Raw genomic sequence first — 22,155 nt, forward strand, 5'->3', positions numbered from 1 at the left:
CCCAGGAGCCAGTACATACCGATGCATAACCTTGCAGCCTACCTGGATTCTTCTGGCAGACTGAAGCTCAACAGCTGCTTTCCCATCCTTAATCATTTTGCTATGCATTAGAATTAACATCTTCATTTTGTCCTACCTGCAGGGCTCATTCTTGCTAGGCTCCTTAATTCTCAGCACATTCTGGCTGCACATCAGCTCTACCCCCACTCCTTCCAGAGAAGCTAAAGTTACAACAGTCACATTCTGTAGCTCCTACTGTTGAAGTCACCTCTTCCATTGGCTCAGGACTACCGTATATAAAACACGATTCCTATGCCACTTTTCTGGCCTGTGCATAAGTAATCTTGAAATAAGAGGTGTCCCAAGCATTCCAACCACCTAGATTGCTTCAAGTCACCAGGAGAGATATGTGGCCATATTTAAATGACTTATGAGCTGTCCACAGGGTAAATATTCTGGCAAGTAAACAGGAGAAAAACTTACTACAGCCAATGATTTCATGTGTGCGCTGCAGGATATTTATGCTCCTGTTCAGAAAGTGTTACGTCGGCATAATCAGCTATTACTCTGTCACCCTCCAAGCACCTCTGGGAGATTATGACTTCAGTTCCTTTCTCACTGGAGCCACAGTAAGAGTGCTCTCTGAAGATCAGAAAAGGCAACTCTTGGAGCAGTAACCCATTGCATTTCAATTTCTGGAAAGACTTGAGACAGACTTCAAACAGTTCAGCGTTTTGGATTAATGAAGATATATACACAGGGGTGAGCTCCCGTTGCTCGGTCCCTGCTCCTGTCAACCTAGCAGTTCGAAAGCACGTCAAAGTGCAAGTAGATAAATAGGTACCACTCCGGCGGGAAGGTAAACGGCGTTTCCATGAGCTGCTCTGGTTCACCAGAAGCAGCTTAGTCATGCTGGCAACATGACTTGGCCTATAAAGCGAAATGAGTGCTGCAACCCCAGAGTCGTCTGCCACTGGACCTAATGGTCAGGGTTCCCTTTAGCTTTTATACACAGAAAGGTGATGGACGGAAGATGAAGGGCCATGTCTGAGGGACAAGGGAGAGGGAATCTCCCAGGGTGGGAGGCTGGGGGAAGCTGCCAGGTGATTGCTGGAAGGGTTCACTGTGTGGGGGGGGGGAATAAGGGTTAAGACATAATTGTGACAGAGGGGATTGTATTTACGTTCTGTTCTTTTCTCTCTCTTCTTTCTTTACTTCCTTTTATTATTCTTGCTCCCCCCCTTATTTTTCTCTAGGTTAGTTTGGCTTTTATTGTATTTTATGTCAAAAACTTTAAATAAAAAATGATTATTTTTATTTTTAAAGAGAGATACTTCAAACCAGGCCCGGAATTAGCCCCTGGCATAGGTGGGCAACTGTCAAGGTCCACACGCCAGGATTTTCTTTTTAAATATATATAAACTCAAATGTACGACCAGTGCTAAAAAGGAAAGCCTCAGTCCAACAGGCTGTCATCTTTCTTCTTACCCAAGTACCTCTGAGCCTTACGCACAGTGCAGCTATACTATATTGGGGTCAGAAGCATTTGTGGCAGAGATGCTGGCAGCTGCTAAGGAGTCAAGACAGCCCATCTCCTTTCAGTTCTAGATACTGAAAGTAGGCAGAGGATTTGGGCAAGCCTGGGCGGGGTTCATCTGGGGCCAGGTCTGCATTTTTCTTTTACTGGTACACCATTGAAAGGAGACCCTATAGTCAGGTCAGTCTTCCGCACCACCCAGCTCATTTGGGGTGGGATACTGGACTGCAGCAGTGGTGGTCTAGGAAAGAATCTGACTGTCAGAAAACCAAAATGAAGGTAAGGACTGCCCCAGGTGTGATGGGACGTCTTGATATGGAAGTACTTGGACACTGCAGGAAACCTAGCCTTGTAATCTACCAGAATTGGTTTATTTTCATTGCCTACAAAAGATAATAATTTCAGATATGTGTAAATACATTACTCTACGAACAGCTTCTTTTGCACACAGCCATCACAAGCACACACTTCTGTGTAGCCAAAATGTATCTCCCCTCCCAGCCAAAAAGCTATGGGCAATAGCCACCCAAGTCCTACTCATGTTCAGTCTATTGATTTCAATGGGTCTACTCCAGCTATGATTAACCATTGAGTTTCATCCATTTGTAATGCCACCATGAGATCTTTGATCTCCCATCGTGCAGAGTTCCCATTTTTCTTCTGAGTTACATCTCCACACAATTGGGAGAAACTTCCCCAGCCTTGTTTTAAAATGCAGACCCTGATCCAAGCCACACATTATTCTAAATGCACAGCATGCAATTATGTGTGTGGGTTCTTCCCTCGCTTATTTAATTACAGGTATGGGAGGATGACTTTTGTTCTCTGGAACTGCAGTATGAGAGGAAGGGAATTTCAACCTTAGTGCCCTCAGCTGTGAGTTTAATGACACCCCCCCCCCAAAAAAAACCCCTATGATGCTCAACAACAACAACCAAAGTCCTACTGGCACCAATGTTCCCATCTCCCCTAATGCCTTATAGATGTATGTGTTTAGAAGCTGGACTCTATTTGTGATGGAAGTGAGTTTGTTTTGTTTTTTGCTGTTGTTGTTATTATTGTTGTTGTTGTAGCTGTGTTCTGCATAAAATTTAAAATAAATATATATCTTTTTCAAACAAACGTGTGTATTTGCACCAGGATTGTAGTGTGTGTGTGTGTGTGTTAGATCTCCCTTCCCCTCATACTATGATCCCAAAGAACAGTCTGCTACCTGTACAGTACCTGTAATTAAATAATAATAATAATAATAATAATAATAATAATAATAATAATAATAAATAATTTTTTATTTATACCCCGTCCTTCCTGGTTCAGAAAACCGGGCTCAGAGCGGCTAACAACACTTAATTGTAATACAACATAGAAGCAGCATAAAATACAGTATAAAAGCATGAAAAAAAATAAAATTCAAAGTTCAAATGTCAATCTGGGGAAAATCCATCCAATAAACATTAGATAATCACCAGGGCTAGCTGGCTGAATTAGTCCTACTTGGCCCAGCAAGGAGGCCAGGGGGGAATTAGCTGTGGGGTCTCAGAGTGCGTAATCTTCATAAAAGGGGAGGGGGAGGGAAGAGAGGGGGGGGGGAGAGATCAGGCTGAATTCAAATTAAAGGCCAGGCGGAATAGCTCTGTCTTACAGGCCCCGTGGAAGGAGGTTAAATCCTGAAGGGCTCTAGTCTCATGGGACAGAGCATTCCACCAGGTCGGAAGCATCATTGAAAAGGCCGTGGCCCTGGTGGAGGATTGTCTGGTTTCCTTAGGGCCCGGGACCTCTAAACTATGGTTATTCATAGACCTTAAGGTCCTCTGCAGAGCATACCAGGAGTAAATAAAAGACACTGGGAGTTGCATGCTGCACATTTAACATAATATATAGTGTGGCCCTAAGTAGGCCATCCTTGGCAATCACAATGGTTCAGACAACCATAACACCATAATGGCCAAGCACTCACATATACACACAGTTCTATGATGCTCTGCGTTTTGCTTCTCTCCCATACCTGCCTGGAAATAAATACCTCCACCAAGAAAGAATGGTTACACTTCATGCTGCAATGCCCTCATATGCATTACTGATGCTCCAATTTTGTCAAATTATAGGAATGCATTTCCCAAATATATAACTACTTCAATTTGTGCTCCTGAGTCAATTACATCTGGAGCGCTCCCAGTCTCCCCAGGCTGTCCACAGGTTGTCTTCCTGGACCACAACTCTTTATATATTATGAATCCAGAAGTTAGAACAACAGTACTCTGGGAACGGTCCTCTCAGTTTAGTAATCAGACTTTTATTAATGGAATCCTGGTTTGCTGCCATGTCCAGGTGATGCAGGCCAGTTCATGCCAAGGTGCTTCCCACCTGTGGCTGGAATGCCAGTTCTGCTTTGACAGGTACTTTGAAAACATTTGATGCATTATTTGGAAAATGAGGAAACAACAGACAGACTTCCCCATAAGGGACACGGGCTGCACATTCCTGCATTGCAGGGAGCTGGGCTAGATGATCCTCAGGGTCCCTTCCAACTTGATTCTATGTGACTTCCATCCAAGACCACCAACGCACAGCATTTTCTCAGCACTCAACGTCTAAAGGTAAAGGTACCCCTGCCCGTACGGGCCAGTCTTGACAGACTCTAGGGTTGTGCGCTCATCACACTCTAGAGGCCGGGAGCCAGCGCTGTCCACAGACACGTCCGGGTCACGTGGCCAGCGTGACGAAGCTGCTCTTGCGAACCGGCACCAGAGCAGCACACGGAAACGCCGTTTACCTTCCCGCTATAAAGCGGTACCTATTTATCTACTTGCACTTAATTGTGCTTTCGAACTGCTGGGTGGGCAGGAGCTGGGACCGAATGACGGGAGCTCACCCCGCCACGGGGATTTGAACCACCGACCATGCGATCGGCAAGTCCTAGGCGCTGAGGTTTTACCCACAGCGCCACCCACGTCCCTTTTACTCAACGTCTACCTTTTGCTTAAGGCTTCCCAGAACTCTTTCAGGTTCTTTCCCTCAAACAACTGCACAAGCCATTTTCCTTTTTTTAAAAAAAATATGCTTTTTATTAAGTTTTCATTTCAAATACATCAACAAACAAATATTTCAAGTCTTTTTACATCTGTCTGTCTTTATACTCTGTAGAGCTGTTGACTTCCCTCCTTCCCTTCCCAGGTTTTCTTATTCCAATCCTTAATTCACAGTTCCTTAATAAAAAACTAAACCATGACATAAGATTTATTTCAGTCCTGCCAACGTCTTCAAATTTCTACAGTTCTCACTTATATAGACCATAAATTTACTCCATTCTTGTTGGTACTTTGTTTCCTCCTGACTGCGAATCCTCTGTGTCAGTTTTGCTAATTCCGCGTACTCAACCAACTTTGTCTACCGCTCCTTTACAGTTGGTATCTCCTTGTGTTTTCCACTTTGGGGCTATCAAAACTCTGGCAGCTGTCGTAGCATACAAATATAATCTTTGGTCCGTCTTCTCAATATCCTCTCCTATCAAACCTAGCAATAGTTCTTCAGGCTTTTTTTGGGGAGAGTATATTTAAACATCTTTTTAAATTCATTATAGATCAATTCCCAAAACTCTTTCATTTTATCACATGTCCACCACATGTGGTAAAAATCACCATCCTTTTCTTTACATTTCCAACAGATTTTACTACTCATCCTATACATTTTTGCTAGTTTGACAGATGTTAGATACCAGCATCTAATATCTATCTGCACGAGCCATTTTCCAACCAATTCCTCAAGTCCAACATGGACAGAGACGGGTGGGTGGTGGGCCTCGGGGCTGCCTGGGAATCCCAGGAGCTTCGCACAAAGGAAGCCCGGTTTTCACCTGTCAGCCGTCGCAGCCCCCGGCCGGTTTCCTTTGCCAGCCGATCGCAGGTTGGGAGTCCCTGCAAGCCGCTTGAATTCTCTCTCACTCACACGCGCGCACTATCGCTTCTTGGAGACTTCCTGGGAAGCCCCCCCCCCCCAACATCCTTAGTCCCTAGCAAGCTTTTAGAAGCCCATGCCTGCCGGCACCTCTAACCACCATCACCCCCACCTCTGGAATCGCACCCAAAGGTGGCCCTACTTAAACTAGACTTCACCGCCCTCCTTGGAGCAATAACCCAGCCAGAGACCTCCCTTGCCTAGCAGCCGAGGCCACAACCTGTTCCCCATCTTGCATGCACATGCAGCCATCTCCCCTCCCGTGCTCTGGCCCTCACCTTCCGTCCTCCTGCTGAGAGCCATCCTGCACGGACAGCGCGCGCGGAGAATCCCGTGCAAAACACTCTCCTTGCAAGCAGCAGCAGCAGCAGCAGCTGCTCAGCGCGCTCCGCTTCCTTGAACAACCCGTCCCCGCTTCCTCCTTCTTTGGCTGAGGGGCGTGGCCACCATCAGGGAGCCGGCTCCCTATTGGTCCGGAGCGCATGGAGCGGGGCGGTCTCCACGCAGCCGGCGTTCGAATCGCGGAACAGGCCCCTGCCCCGCTCGGTCTGACCCGCCCGCGCCTGGGACGGAGCCATGCCGCGCCTTCTGGGAGGGGCGGGAGAGAGCGCGCGCGCGCCTGCGCGGAGCGTGAGAATTCCGCCTCGAGGGCGGCTTGGACAGCGGCGGCGGCGGCGGCGGCGAGCGAAGCTCAGCGCACCAGTCGCTTAAAGCAGCGGCAGCAAATAGCAGCACCACCGCCTGGACAGCGGGAGAGAGAGAGGGAGGGAAAGGAAGGGGAATGAACAGTATTAAGCAAGCCGCTGCAGCAGCTACTTGAGCGCGCGCGGGTTTGGGTGCCTGAGGGGAACAAGCCCAGAGCCAAGGCGGGAGATATAATGTCCTACCTCACGCCGCCGCCGCCGCCGCCTCTCTCCCGCCAACATCTCCCGGCCACCTCGTCCCGCTGCTGCCCCGGCTTCTCCTCCGCCCGGCTCGCCGAGCCCAGCATGCACCCCGCGCTCTGCTAAGCGAATAGTGCCCTAGAATGTCAGCGCTGAAAAAGGTAAGGGCGTCGAGGGTCGGTCGGTGGGGCGCGCAGGGAGGGGGGGGGGAGAGAGAGAGACAGCAGGTAATGGTGGAGTCCCGGGAGAAAACGGGGTGGCGGTAAGGGAAAAGTGGAGGGGTCCCCCGAGCGCCCATCCCCTGGGCTGAGGGCGCGAGCGAGCCGGCAACCATCCCGGACGGCGCTGCCAAACTCCGTGGGAGCGGGAGGCGAGGGAAACAGCTGCTGGGCTTCCAGCTGCGAGGGGCGCGAGGATTGAGTCACGCGGGGGGGGGGGGGGGAGAGTGCGGAGCTGCGAGAGGAACCGGCGCTGTGCCGTCGCTGCCGCTGGGCTTGGGCTCGGCGTGCATTCATTCCCTCGGTGCTGTCCGCTTGGGGTTGTTTCAGTGAAACGGTGTATTGGGGCGGGGGGGGGGGGAAGGCGAGATCTTGCCCCGGCTTTGCCTCGCTTTTCTCCCCTCCACGCGGCAGCCTGCCGTGGGCTGGAGACGCAGCTGCTGCGGGGGCTGCTCTTCTCCCGGTTTGGGGTGGGGGGGGGAGAGGAGGAGGAGGAGGAGGAGGAGGCGGCAGCGGGGACGGTCGCTTTAGCGGGGGCTGCGGTTATTTCGGGTCCGCGGGGGGAGAGCCACTCCTGGGTTTTTTTGGGGGGGGGTTGCTGGGGGTGGGAGTGCTGCTGGGCTGTGTGGGCACAACTCCTGCAAGCGGCTTTTTTGGGGGGGAGGTGAGGGGTGCACATTTTCAGTGGCGTAGCGTGGGTTGTCAGCACCCGGGGCAAGGCAAGTAATTTGCGCCCCCTAACCCTAACCCCCAGATGTTGCGCCCGGTGCGGCCGGCCCCCCCCCTGCATCCCCCACGCTACGCCACTGCACATTTTAGGTATATTTTGGTGTAACCCATCTGTGGTTGTGGAAGGAGCAGATTTCGTTTTTTGGGGGGAGGGGCTGTTGGAGGGGCAACTACAAAAGAGGCAGCAGCAGTGGGGTAGGAGTAATGAATGGAATCAGACAGTTCGAGGGTTTGGGGGTGAAAGTAATATTGAATTGTGGGAAGAGAGAGGCCCCGAAATTAATGCCGAGGGACGGTTTTTTTTGGGGGGGTGGGGGGTTGAGGCAACTTGGGTGATGGGTCGGAAGGGAGGCCCCTCCAAGCACAACCAGACTTAACAGTCTGGTGTGACATTTTGTGAGTTAGGGGTATCTCTCGTCAGCCAAAACTGATTCGTTTCTTGTGGGGTGGATTAGTGTTGCAGTGCCAGTCTGGGTACACGGGGTGTGTGTATGTGACCTCCAAGAAATAACGCGGTGGGCTTTTAAGCTGCTGCTAAGGTGTATGTGGAGTTTCTTAAACGAGGGAAAGATGGAGGATGCGGAGGTAACTTCTGGGGGTTTGCAGAGGTACCTGGAAGGGTGGAAATGAGGTATCTCGCCACCCAGGATCAGTTGGGGGGAAATGAGGGTCTTGAAGCGACATTGTGGGCCCCTGATTAGGGTGTGTGTGTCTCTCTATCCAAAATAAGGGGGGGCTGGGAGAGGATGTGGAGATGCTTGTGGGGTGGTGGTTATAATCGAGGGAGGGGGAATTATTGGGACCGAGGTGCCTGTGCATCTGTGGAGTGCTCTCTTCTCCCCGGACAAAGTAGGGGGAAATAAATAAGAGGGGTGGGGGTGCTGGGGCGGAGAAGGTCGAGTTCATGTGTGAGGCTGCTTCTGGCCCCCCAAGCGCAAAACCGGGGATCGCACCAGGAAGGTGTCGGGCCGAGAGGGACGTGTGCGCGGGCGCGCGCGCTCTGTGTTCCTCCGGCTGCTGCTGCTGCTGCTGCGGTGGTCCAATGCGCCCTTGCTGGAAGAAGCTGTGCGCCTCGTTGCTCCAGGCAGCGCCGAGCGCCGTTCTCTGCTAATGCTGGCGCGAGCTAGCTCCGATTGCCTCGCTCTTCCTTGGGCGAGGGGCTCTGGTTGAAGAAGCGGAGGGCTCTGCCCGACCAGCTTCAATGCAGAAGAAAGAACTCGAGAAACTCCGTGCTTCGCAAGGCATGACAGGGTGCTTTTTTTATTATTTTTTTGCTTTTTCTGGACGCGCTTAAGTACAAATTGAGAACGGTGCAGCTCGATGGAACCGAGCTGAAGCTCAGGGAAAGGAGCGTTACCTCGTGAGAAACCCAGTGCAATGGGGACACACGTACATGCACGTGTGTGCCAGCTAGATTCGTGGTGCCTTGAGACAGCGCCGGGACAAATTGCACGCTCACCTCCCGCAGGCAGAAGAGGCAACCGGAGTCTCCTCTCTTAATTTTTTTTTTTAAGGCTGATTTCGGAGGGCGTTGGAAGGGTTGCTTTGCCAGAAAAAAAGCAGGCAAACTATTGTGGAGCGGGGACGGGGGGGACGGGGACTGTGTGCTATTAACCGCCTCCTCCCTCCTCATTCACTGCTCTCTCTATCTCTCTACACACAAAATGCATCGTCTTCTCCTCCTGTTGTTCCCTTAGCAATGCAAGCAATGAATGCTTCAGGAGGGCTTGAAATGGGGTGAGTCAGAGCCTGGGCTTGAAGGGTTTCCAGATAGAGATCCCTTCATCTCGGCTTGCAGCCTTCAAACCCGGGCTCGCTCTCCAAGGCAGGGACCCAATCCCACGCGCGTCCTTTCCCCGAGGCATTGCGCAAGAACCGCGCCGCTTGGTCCCCCCCCCCCCACCCTCACGCTTTGCGGTAGCCGAGCTGCGGGGAAGAGTCTCTCGGTGGCGAAGAGTTCCTTTGATTCCTGCGCGGGCGTTTGCGTCCAGTGTGCGGAAAGCAGCTCCGCGCCAAGGCAAGCGGGTTCACACGGCGCGCACGTCTGTGATTCAGGGCGAAGGTGAGGCCCCGGCGCCTCCATCCTTGGCAGAGCAAGGCTCACAATCCCGCCGCGAACTTTGCGCGGCTCTTCCCCCAAAGCGAAAGAGCAGGACCAAAAACTCTCGCTTGTTGTCGGTTTCTTTACGGAGATCGGAGACAGAAATAATCAAGCGCTTGTGATTCTACCCGCACGTGGGAATCAAATCACTTGCAGTAAAGTGGCGTGGCTAACTTGGTCTGCAAGTTATAAGACAATATTGTAATACATCTTGCTCTCCCAGCAGGGACAGCCCTCTTCCCCCTTTGCTCCATGGGGGAAAGTCAGAACAATGAGGAGCCTCTCTTTTCTCACACTACTTATTGGAGGAGTACTTTTTTCCATATAGGACTTCTTGGGATTGAGTGGGTCACATAGCACGTGTGTAGAAGAATCAAGAGTGTTGGCAGTTCAGGAAGAAGTTGTTAATGGGGTAGGTGGTGTTGTTGATGCAGCCCTGAAATTGTCCTTTGGTGATTTCTGGTGACTCACAGTCCGGCATTGTTAGGAGTCAGAGTAGCATTCTACACCGTGTAACATTTTCAGTGTTAAGAGATACAAAACTGGCAAAATTGGCTTGATGAACAAAGCATTGGTTGCATCTCAAATTTCAAAATGCCCATAGAAAGAGAGAGTGCAGACATTTTTTGATCGTGAAACAGTGAGGTTTTAGCTTCACTATGATGGCTACTCATGGAAGACTGCATGGTTTTTCATAGCATCGTGACACTCCAAAGTTCAGAGTTTAAACTGGCTCTGAATGGAATGCTTTTAATATATTAAGGTCTAGACGCCAATTGTTAGACCAGCTTCCTGTTTCCTGCCTGAGACTGGCAGGTTAATCATGGTCCTGATGCGCCACCGTACATAGCAGCTGGGTTGTGTTCACATTGATAGGTCACAAGTTATGAAATGCCTACTTCATACTAAGGGGGCGTTACAATTTTCATCAGTTTTATATTTGTTTCTGTTGATTTTTTTTAAAAAAACAATTTTCACGCCTATGTTCTTATGACTTCCCCAGCTAACCACAAACACCTTCATAAGTAAAGTAGACTCCATAAGTCACATTCTGAGACAGATGGAGTTAATGTAACCTAGATAGAAGAAATGGAACTAAATGTGTGTAACCCCATTTCTGACATTCTCCATTATCTACCTCTGATTCTCACATTATTCTCATTCCAGCTATAGAAATCTAAACTGTAAGAAATTCCTTAGTTCTTCATTGTTCAGGGCCCTAGTTACTTCATGCATGATAGATGTGCAGACAAATACTATGCATTTTCACTGAGAAGTCCCACAGAATTCACTTTTTTCACTCAGCGGTTGTCTGTTTCACTCCCCATGTGAGCTGTTACTTCCTGACTAAAGCAATTTCAACGGGAACAACCATCTTCTATTGGATTGCAAGTGAATGTATAGCTCTTGTGTTCAGGAAAGATCACAACTGGTGTGTTTTCAATAGTCCTGTAGCTGCTGCTATATGTAACAAATGTTATAATGACATTTGAATTGCACTAAAGAAGTCTCCCACTCACATTCAGCAACATTTTAAGACTTCCAGATTTCTCTGTCTTTAAGGCTGGAGTTTGCAAGTATATCATGATTTATGACTCATTTATTCCAATGCATTGTTCAGCATTGAACTAGCTCGTATGTAGTGATTTGGAGACATATACAGTTATTTATCAAAGATCTAATTCTGGCACTAATTTACTTAGCACTACTTTTGCTTTCTAGAAGCTCAGCTCCTAAAGGTATGCATACATATGATCAGTGCTTGCATTAGTTTTACAGTGCAATGCTAACCATGGCTGTGTACACATTGCCAGTTTAAAATGCAGCGAGGTCACTAACACGGAAATGGGTGAGCATTATAAATGAGCAATCTGCTTTCCTTTATAGTCTACTCTATGGTGGTACCTCGGTTGTTGAATGTAATCTGTTCTGGAAGACTGTTCAGCTTCCAAAACGTTGGACAACCGAGGTGCAAAGGGTGGTTGGCAAAGTCAATGGAGAAAAAAGAAACAAACGCAGCAGAAGTCTTTCAACTTACGAGGCACATTTGAAAATGGAAGCAATTATTTTGGGTTTTTGGTGTTCGGGTTCCAAAACGTTCAGCTTCCAAGATGCTCAAAAACTGAGGTACCATTGTTCAGTGGTACCTCGGGTTACATACGCTTCAGGTTACAGACTCCGCTAACCCAGAAATAGTACCTCGGGTTAAGAACTTTGTTTCAGGATGAGAACAGAAATTGTGCTCCGGAGGCCCCATTAGCTAAAGTGGTGCTTCAGGTTAAGAACAGTTTCAGGTTAAGAACGGACCTCCGAAATGAATTAAGTACTTAACCTGAGGTACCACTGTATTTGGAAGTAAGTCCCAATAAGCTCACTGTGGTTGTCTACGCACTACACATTTAAAGTACATTTGAAGCACATTCTTCCTCTCAGTGAATTTTGGGCACTGTAGTTTCTGCCTCACAGGGTTACAATTCCCAGAAACCCTTAACAAACAATAATGCCCAGAATTATTTGGGGTGGGGTGGGGAAATATGCTTTGGATGTGCCTTAAATGTATAGTTTGCATGCAGTCTGTGACTTAGTTCATGGTATGTGAGCTTAGGACTCACACCTGTGGAGCTCAACATGTCTTTTTGTGAAGTGAGTTAGCATGGTGGTTTGAGAACCACCATCTGAGTTGATGTATTGTCTATGTAAGTAAGGAACCTCAGCCCCAGGAGCTGACTGTGATTCTCTAAGGCTTCTCTACCAGGACATACCCATCAAAAATCTCTTGCATACTTTTGGCTGGCTTAAGTGCGACCTTGGACTTTGCATTAATTGCTTGGACAACTTTAGCCTCTTGCATGTGGCCCTCAAGTCTGCAAAAGTCTCCCCACTCCTGGTGTAAGTTGTGAGGGACACTAATTATGGTGGTGGAAGTGAAGGAATATGCCTTCATATTTCAAGACCCATATGTGATCATTCTTAAGGACCAGGACACCTGAAAGATCACCTCATCCCTTACATACCCAGTTGATCACTGTGCTCTGCAAGCAATACCATCTTATCAGGAGATGTGTTCTGCACAATACAGGAATCGGGCATTTAGTACTGCAGCACACATTCCTTTTGGATTTCCTTCCTGCTAAATATTATGACATGCATAGTCTCCTCTGTCTTTTCAGCACCTGCTGAGGACCTGGTTTCAATAAGCCTTTTAAATTGAGTCTTCTCCCAGCCTACAACCATGTTATACTTATTTCTAAATGTTTTTTAGAAGTTTAGAAGTTTTAAGATGTCAAATAAATAATATATGTTTGGGTATATATTTGGTTATAAGGCCTCTCTCTCTCTCTCTCTCTCTCTGTGTGTGTGTGTATGTAGATGTTGTTCCCAAGTTCAAATCTCACCATAACTGTGACATCACTTGGTGACTTAGGCAAACCTCTGTATCTCCACCTGACTTTCAATAGTGAGAAGAATACTGACCCACCATCCTGAATGGTTTTAAGAATTACTAGGGACACGGGTGGCACTGTGCATTAAACCACAGAGCCTAGGGTTTGCCGATCAGAAGGTTGGTGGTTCGAATCCCTGCGGCAGGGTGAGCTCCTGTTGTTCGGTCCCAGCTCCTGCCAACCTAGCAGTTTGAAAGCACGTCAAAGTGCAAGTAGATAAATAGGTACCACTCCGGCGGGAAGGTAAACAGCATTTCTGTGCGCTGCTCTGGTTCAGCAGAAGTGGCTTAGTCATGCTGGCCACATGACCCGGAAACTGTACGCCGGCTCCCTCGGCCAGTAAAGCGAGATGAGCGCCGCAACCCCAGAGTCGTCTGTGACTGGACCTAATGGTCTGGGATCCCTTTACCTTTAGCTTTACCTTTAAGTTTGTGGAAAATGCAAGGGATACTCTAAACCGCTAAATAAGTGCACATCACCATTGTAATCTGCTTTATTTAAATCTTGAAGAAACCCTTTTTCACCATGTAAAAGTTGTCCCAATACAATTAGTGAGCATATGAATTAGGCTGAAATCAGTGTGATTTACTTCCATGTAAAAGCTTTAGATTGGGGCAAATAATTTTGTAACTATTTGCAGTAATCAAAACAATTAAATCAGCTTTCACCCCTCCTGGTATGGAAATTTCTATTATTATTTCCCGTGGAGGGAATTGTGTATACATGTGACATATAAGGACCACTCACCTAGAAGGTATTCCTTCTGTTTTGCCGATGGTCCTCACCCACCTCCTTTTCCACTTTGAATATTTTCTTTTGGCAATTGATGTGTGTGTTATGTGTATAACGGAATGATAAACAAACTTTACATTTACAAAGCTTTAAATTTGGGTAACTTTATTGGACAATTACATAACTTGAAGAATCAATGCAATAATTTTGCAAATTTAAAGTGAGGGATAAAACTGATGGTACGCCTATTTTTAATAGCCAGGAACAATTAAAAATGCAGTTACATCAAGTAAAATCAATTTTCTTTTACAACTCTTATAATCCTCTAGACAGTGTTGGCAATAGAATACTGAAATGGCTTTTTTGATCTTAGTATATGTCATTGGGGGCTTTTCCAACTACATGAGTCAAAGGAGAACAGCTGCTGCAATTCAATCTTATTAACAGGACAGACCTTGCTAGCTTGTCGGGTGATCAGCAGTGAGCTTATTTTATTTCAACAGGCATGTTGAAGCAGAGTCCACTGGACCCTATTGCTAACTCCACCTTGTCAAATAGCATTGTCCTTGAAGTTATAATTTAAATTGGCTATCATGTAGTCAAGGCATGGCCAAACTTGGCCTTCCAGATGTTTTGGGACTACAATTCCCATCATCCCTTACCACTGGTCCTGTTAGCTATGGATGATGGGAGGTTGTAGTCCCAAAACATCTGGAGGGTCAAGTTTGGCCATGCCTTGGGGGCCACTAGGTGGCGCATCGGAAGATGGCTGACAATAACATCTCTCCGACCCACACGAGGTAATTTGGAGGCTATGATGGGGGTAATTAGCCTCCTTAACCCCCCCAGGATTATGGGGGGGACGGCCCTTGCCTGCTGTGCCCTATACCACCCCCGAATTTGTGGGGGTGGGGGCACTAGGCACAAAGCCCTCCTGTGGGATTTTCGGCACTCCTCGACGCCGTCCCCGATTCGCGCCGCTGGTTGCAATGATCTTTAAAAGAAATAATTTGGACATGATTAATTGCACATACATCAAGGAAAAAGGGGAGTAAATACTGCTGACAGAAGAGATCTCTGATAACAAGACAACAATAAAATACGAGAAGAACGTCAAGATACGGTAATGACTGAGGGGGCAGGGGGGGGAAAAACCTGCCTCTACCTTTTTATGTGACTTAACAAGAATCCCCCTCCCCTAATGAGTCAGAAATTAAGGACTTAAGCTGTGGATTTAAGGCTGTGTGGAGATAAACTTTTGATCCAAAGCAATGTTTCAAGATGAAGCTGGAAAGCTAAGAGTTTTGGAGTGACGCAGTCAGGAAAAAATGCCGTTCGCCATTTTGTGAGGCATTGTGGGAGCTCTTGGGTCTGGGAGGAGAAAGAGAGAAATAGAGTTGTTTACATATCGTGAATCAACTCCTCGGTGGGACTTAAGAGCGACAAATGCCAAAATTTACGATGGAAAAAGTGATGTTATCTACGAAGGAGATATATGGAAACCATCTGGACTTAGTGGAGGAACGGGAAATCCACACAGGATTATTACACTTGCTATCGGCTTAAGGAGACTAACAGAAGAGATCGTAAAGGAAAAAGAGAAATTATACGAACAAGATATGATGTGGCAACACCAAGATAAGACTGGATAGAATTATGAACTTTGTTTGGACTGATTGGGACTGATTTGGACATTAACGCAGTAATAAGAAGATGATCTGAATTCTCCTTTGGATCTTGAAGTATGGGTTCCCCCAACAAAATTTAAAAATTTGGCTTTGTAATTCGGAATTTATATGATGTGATTTAATTTGATGTGATTGGCCAGTTAATAAAAATTATTAAAAAAAAAAAAAAGTTTGGCCATGCCTTATATAGTCTATCAGCATTGGGTAGATCTGTTTGTACTCCTTTGTTTCCCTCTTAGTTTTTCAGGGCAGATTATATTAGAAGCTTCTTTCTTACTGAGAATGCATTTTTGCCCACTATAATCAAATCTTTCTTGTCAGCATGAGTAATATAATCGATGTGTACTGTTTTAGGAATCTTTTGGGGTGGTGTTGGCAGGGAGAGACACTCTCCCTTGAATGTTTAGATTTTTGTTGCTTAAGATAATTTTCTCCCCTATGAAACAACTTTGTTGAAACCCTCTTGGCTTGTACCATCTATATGTGCATCATGGTTTTATGGATGATTCAATACATATTCACACTTTAGAACAACCCAGAATTTGGCAGACAGAATTCAATTTTAAAGCTAGTCATAGCAGACCCCTGGTTTTCATTCCACAATACTGTATGGATATTTGTTGAACCAGATAACTGTATAAGGAGCTGCCTTTATACTATTGGATCACCTGTTTACTCTTGTCTGGCAGCAGTTCTTCCTAGGTCTCAGGCAAGTCGTTCTATAACCTGTTACTTCCAAAACAAAATAAAAAAATTCCTTCCAGTAGCACCTTAAAGACCAACTAAGTTAGTTCTTGGTATGAGCTTTCGTGTGCATGCACACTTCTTCAGATACACTGAAACAGAAGTCACCAGACCCTTCTATATAGTGAGAAGGTGGGGAGTGGTATTACTCAGAAGGGTGGTGGGATTGGGTGATTGGCAGATAGCTGTGATGAGCCTGTTGACGACTCTTAACAACTGCAATAGGTCTTACAGGAAAAAGCAAGGGGTGAGAAGGTGAAAAATGGCTTTGTCATGTATAATGAGATAAGAATCCAATGTCTTTGTTCAGACCAGGTCTCTCCATGGTTTTAAGTTTGGTAATAAGTTGCAATTCAGCAGCTTCTCTTTCCAGTCTATTTCTGAAATTCCTTTGTAATAGAACAGCTACTTTGAAATCTTGTATAGAATGTCCTGGGAGATTGAAGTGTTCTCCTACTGGTTTCTCTGTCTTGTGGTTCCTGAGCTGTTCTATTACAAAGTAGCTGTTCTCAAAGTAGCTGTTCTATTACAAAGGAATTTAAGAAATAGACTGGAAAGAGAAGCTGCTGAATTGCAACTTATTACCAAACTGGTGACTTCTGTTTCAGTGTATCTGAAGAAGTGTGCATGCACACGAAAGCTCATACCAAGAACTAACTTAGTTGGTCTTTAAGGTGCTACTGGAAGGAATTTTTTTATTTTGTTTTGACTATGGCAGACCAACACGGCTACCTATCTGTAACTGTTACTTCCAAACCTTCAAAAGGAGCCTGTGGCCTTATGGAAGCCACAAAGCCTGCAGAACATGGGTTCCACCATCACTTCATGAGATGCAGGTGAACAACAACACCAGATCACATCTGTGAAGCACATTCCATATTGATGCAGCCCGTTGGTGGAAGCGCTAATATATTTTCCTTTTGCTGTTAGAAAAAAAATAATATATGTGCAACGCAGAACAGCTGGGACAGAATCTAAGTGAAATGAAACATAGGCATGTCCCAATCTCCTTTTATATCTAACCTAGCTTTTATTTCAGATCTGCATGGGATGAAGAGTTTTCATGCTATAAATCAGTGTTTCCCAACCTTGGGCCTCCAGCTGTTTTTGAACTACAATTCCCATCATCCCTGACCACTGGTCTTGCTAGCTACAGCAACAGAAGGGTGTTCTTGTTGTCATCCTCCCTTTCCCCCCAAGGGAAGTAGATTGGTACTGCACACTCAAACATAATAGAGTTTAATTTTACTTACTATCCATTGGGTTTATTAATTTGATTGTATGCTGTTTCTATTGCTAGTACTGTAAGTCTATGATTCTAGGCATGCAGTCAGCATTCCTTCTGCTACAAAGCATAATGGGACACATCCTAATTATTTCTAACCAAAGCGAGAAAATAAAAACACTGTTTTTGCATCGCAGGAAAAAAAAAATCATTGGTAAAACTTAGCAAGCAATGTAATGATAGAATTCTTGTTTCCCTAAAACAAGATGCTCATTTCTCCTACAGATAACGGTCCCTGAGCCTACACTGGCTGAGGGACCATATAATTTGTTGGAAGCACTGCCATTCCTGCAGAACTCAATTATGTGCGGCTAGCGTTAAAGACATCCCAGTAGAAATCTCCAGATCAGTTGTTAGAACATTCCACTGGTGCAGCCATTCTGTCAGTGTGTCTATGGCGGTGGAGAGTCTGGAATGAGGCAGAGTCAAGGTGAGGATATGGGTGGCACTGCAGTGCTCTTGCTGTATTCCTGTTAGTGGCACAAATTGCCCCAGACGTAACACAAGAAATTAATTTCCTATCGACTCCTTCTATGACCGCCACTGTCACAGTCTCTGTGTGGTGCTCCACAGGAATGCCATTTTTTGTTTTCCCCCAGGTTGTATTTGTCATCCCTCCTTCCAAACTGAGCAGGTGTAGGATAACATTCCCTGTTCTACTAGCATAGTTGTGATCCATCTCCCATTTCGGTATGAGTATAGAATTGCTGCGCCCATCGTCTAATGATTGCAGCCCCTTCATGGAAATCAATGGGGAAATGACCAAAATCACACTCAACAAATTTATTTTGTATGCATTTTCTAATAGGCTACCCTGTTCTAAAAGGACTTCTTGGAAATGCTGACAAATGTAAAGGTTTGTTTATAAAGGGGACATGTTTTATAAATAAATAAAAACCCCATTTATGTGTTAAAACAGTTCTGGAAATGTATCAGTCTTTCAGACCAGGTATTTGTAAAGGCTAATCTGACATGACTTTTTCTATTACAGATTTTTGAGATTTACTTCAAAGGTGGTGTCATGAAAGCCTGAACTCGTCTTCTCCTGCATTACAACACTATATTGTATACTAGTTTGACCAGGATGACTAATATCTGTTCTTACCCACTTTTGGATGAGGAATTCTGCTGGAAAATGCTGTAACGTTATTTGAGTTTCAGGGCAATTTTCTCTTCCGCCCACCCCTCTATATTTACAATATAAGTATTCAATTAAATAAATTGGTTTCCTTTGATGATCCATTCCACATTGCCAAATAATTCTGTTTTGTCCTCCTTTCTTTTGCAACAGAATTAATAGTATTTATGTCCATGTGATCCCACTGAATGAAGCAAGAGCCATAAAATAACTCCTTTGGGACTAACTACTGTGCAAATTTGAAGAGAGAATTTTTCCCTCATTAATCTGGTAAAAAAGAAGGTTTCCCATAGAGGAAGCTGCTAAGACTGGAACGAGTACTCTGTCACCACCACCCCCCATTTCTTTTTTTTGCAGCAATACCCTCTGGCAAAAGCTCTATCTGGGCATTCAGATGGGTTCTATCTGTTAGATATATTGACGTTAGTCATTAAGTTAGGCAGTAAAACACAATCTTGCAATCTGGATTTCTGTCAGCCTTTTGTTCTAATGCTACGGAACAGCACGATTTCGGAGAAGGTTCTGAAGTTTTGCGTCCTGTGCATTTATGCATTTTGTGTAACATATTGAAGTTACAGCCATGTAAAACATTTTTTAACATCTCAGCAGATCTCTGGTGGGTTAAGAAGATGTATTAATTCGTGGTCCCCTTTAGTCAATGGATTGAAGACATGACGGCACTCACAGCTTGTGAACAGATTGCTTACAGATGCAAACTATGTTTGGATAAATATATTGATATTTGGGATGAGTTTATACAGAATATAGTAGGCTATTAATGATCATATATGTGTTAGCATATATAAGAATCTCTCTCTCTCTCTCTCTCTCTCTCTCTCTCTCTCTCTCACACACACACACACACACCCCTTATGTTCCTAATTGGTGTACCCTTCCTCCAGCAGCTGCTTATCAGTGGTAAATATCATGGGGAAATAAGCTGGTGCCCTGTAGGATCCCATAAACCAATTGCCAAGGAATAGTAATGCTCAGCACCATCTGCTGGGAATTGCTCCATGCTGGAACTAGCACTAAATAATGCCATCTCAACCTATCCTGATATTGTTGTTGATAGCACCAGAATTCGTCAGGAGATCAAGCAAAGTCAAAAGGGATACAATCTTCAGTATAAACTGGCTTCTGGAGCAACCAAGGCTGCCTCGGTTACAAAATCAGATTTGAAGCCAGATTGAATAGGAATACTTAGAGCAGGACCACCGTATGCTTGAGCATCTTGTCCCCGAAATGAACATTCAAAACAAGGTGTTAAGTGTCTAAAGAAGACATCTTCTACAGTCTTACCTCTGCTTTGCATAAATGGTTGGGATGCTTTGCTGTTGAAGCATTTATAATACCTTGCTCCCACTTGTCCAGAACATTTGACCTGCTTTTATCAGCAAGGATTGAGAAAGCTGCGAGTGCAAGTGGTCAGCGTCTTACCTCCATTAATACCATTTACGTCCTCAGGCTGAACAAGCTGAAGTCTCAAACACTGTAATCAGAGTGGAGTCCAAGTTGGAACAGATGTACAGTATATATAAAACTATATATAAAAATACCTGTTTGGTGCAAAATTGTTGGGGGAAGGATTTAAACGCTCATGTTAGCGCAGCAAAATTTATCTGGAACAGTAATTCTGGGAAATATCCTTGCATTCCTCATTGTAAGCATGATGAATTATCTAAGTTTTAAATAAAACATTGCCTTCCACAATAGTCCTAACTATTGCCAGTTCTTTATGCAGTGACCAAATTTCTGTACTTAAGCCCGTCTGCGTTGTCAATGCCTGGTTGGGGTGACTGCCTGAGAACATACCCTCTAACACCTCATTTGCAAAATCTGGGACACCATCTTCCCAGATACCATTTTCCTGTTTTTGTGTGTGCAAGAGAACAGCGGCCATTTAGGACATGTTTTCATGCCGTACCTCCCCAATGCTTTTTGGAGCATGGTACCCTAAGGCACATGTTTTGGGGCACCACATGAGATCACAGCCCCCCCAACACCTAGAATCATAGAATCATAGAGTTGGAAGAGACCACAAGGGCCATCGAGTCCAACCTCATGCCAAGCAGGAAACACCATCAGAGCACTCCTGACATATGGTTGTCAAGCCTCTGCTTAAAGACCTCCAAATAAGGAGACTTCACCACACTCCTTGGCAGCAAATTCCACTGTCGAACAGCTCTTACTGTCAGGAAGTTCTTCCTAATGTTTAGGTGGAATCTTCTTTCTTGTAGTTTGGAACCATTGCTCCGTGTCCGCTTCTCTGGAGCAGCAGAAAACAACCTTTCTCCCTCCTCTATGTGACATCCTTTTATATATTTGAACATGGCTATCATATCACCCCTTAACCTCCTCTTCTCCAGGCTAAACATGCCCAGCTCCCTTAGCCGTTCCTCATAAGGCATCGTTTCCAGGCCTTTGACCATTTTGGTTGCCCTCCTCTGGACATGTTCCAGTTTGCCAGTGTCCTTCTTGAACTGTGGTGCCCAGAACTGGACACAGTACTCCAGGTGAGGTCTGACCAGAGCAGAATACAGTGGCACTATTACTTCCCTTGATCTAGATGCTATACTTTTTAAAGGAGAAATTGTGGCACAAGATCACGGTGTGCAAAATGGCCACCATTCTCTCGCAAGAAAAAATGGGATGTCTCACACACTTGTGGGGTGTGTGAGAACCACATCTTACATACTCTTGAGTTCCATGATGGAGGAAAGACGTGATATAAATGGAACCATGATTTCAGAGCAGCCTTCCCAAATCTGATTTGATCACCAGATGTTTTGGATGACAGCTCCCATCATCCTGACTCACTGGTCAGGCTGGCTTGAGCTGATGGAAATTATAGTCCAAAATATCTAGAGGTTGGAGAAAAACATCTTAGGCCATGGTGTTCCAAAGAAGGCACACTTGATGCCAGCACCAGGTTCTTACAGACACCAGGCAAAAACTATTTTTAGTTTGCTCAGGTTTTAGCCAGCTTAAAATTTTGCTGATGGTTCTCTTTCATTTGCCAGATGTTTGATTTGTATTTTATTGTCCTGACATTGGCATTGGGACTAATTTTGGTAAATGGGGGTAGAAATATTTTAAACAAACAATAAAACAAAGCACAATTCCCAGCACAACCCTGCCTTGAAATTAATGGGGTTTCTGCAAGAGGACATGCTTATATAGGTCCCATACATCTCATTGTGGCCTGCTAAGTGTAATTCCTTGGTGGATTATGCTGTTAAGATCATGACTGTCTTGATTTCAAAACGAACCCTTTCAGATTTCATCTGGAATTGGTTTGTGGATAAAACACTCAAAAACTGATCGCCACGGTTATATTAGCACAAAGAGGTGGATTCTATTCTGTTCATCCACCCACGGCATTCTTAACCAATATATATATATTTTCCTTTGGCAGAGATATATGAGAATATTTAGCTCAAAAGGTGGCCTGGTTAGGAGAATTCTGGGAAGTGGTTGTCAAACAAGTGTTTCTGTGGTATTTAATGCTAGACAGTGTATGTTTATTGTTCAGTACTAGCATCATGGAAAAAAAGGATAAATGGCGCTTTTCTGTTGGAGAATGGAAGAGGTTAAAGTGAAAATGTTCCTTTCTTTCTCATCGTCTGAAAGGGGCATATCTATTAGTGCAGGAAACTCTAAATGCAGGTGTTTCGTTTCAGCAAAGTCTTGGTATAGCAG

The 22,155-nt window shown here is 45.4% G+C and overlaps 2 protein-coding genes across 4 annotated transcripts in view; one reads left to right on the plus strand and one right to left on the minus strand.

Moving 5' to 3' along the window:
* ERICH1 (glutamate rich 1) overlaps positions 1-5,906 on the minus strand; it is a 66,439-nt gene extending 60,533 nt beyond the window's left edge. The window contains exon 1 of the mRNA XM_079970075.1: positions 5,770-5,906. Within this exon, the coding sequence (XP_079826201.1) occupies positions 5,770-5,794 (25 nt within the window). The 5' untranslated portion in view covers positions 5,795-5,906. The remainder of the gene's footprint in view (positions 1-5,769) is intronic.
* Positions 5,907-6,147: 241 nt separating this feature from the next.
* DLGAP2 (DLG associated protein 2) overlaps positions 6,148-22,155 on the plus strand; it is a 420,471-nt gene continuing 404,463 nt past the window's right edge. For all 3 annotated transcript variants that reach the window (XM_079969732.1, XM_079969731.1, XM_079969733.1), the window contains exon 1: positions 6,148-6,536. Coding sequence is in view for 2 of the 3 variants with exons in the window: in XM_079969731.1 (XP_079825857.1) it covers positions 6,519-6,536 (18 nt within the window). In the remaining variant the exon portion in view is untranslated. The remainder of the gene's footprint in view (positions 6,537-22,155) is intronic.

Source organism: Podarcis cretensis, assembly GCF_951804945.1.
Source record: "Podarcis cretensis genome assembly, chromosome: 3".
NCBI lineage: Eukaryota > Metazoa > Chordata > Lepidosauria > Squamata > Lacertidae > Podarcis > Podarcis cretensis.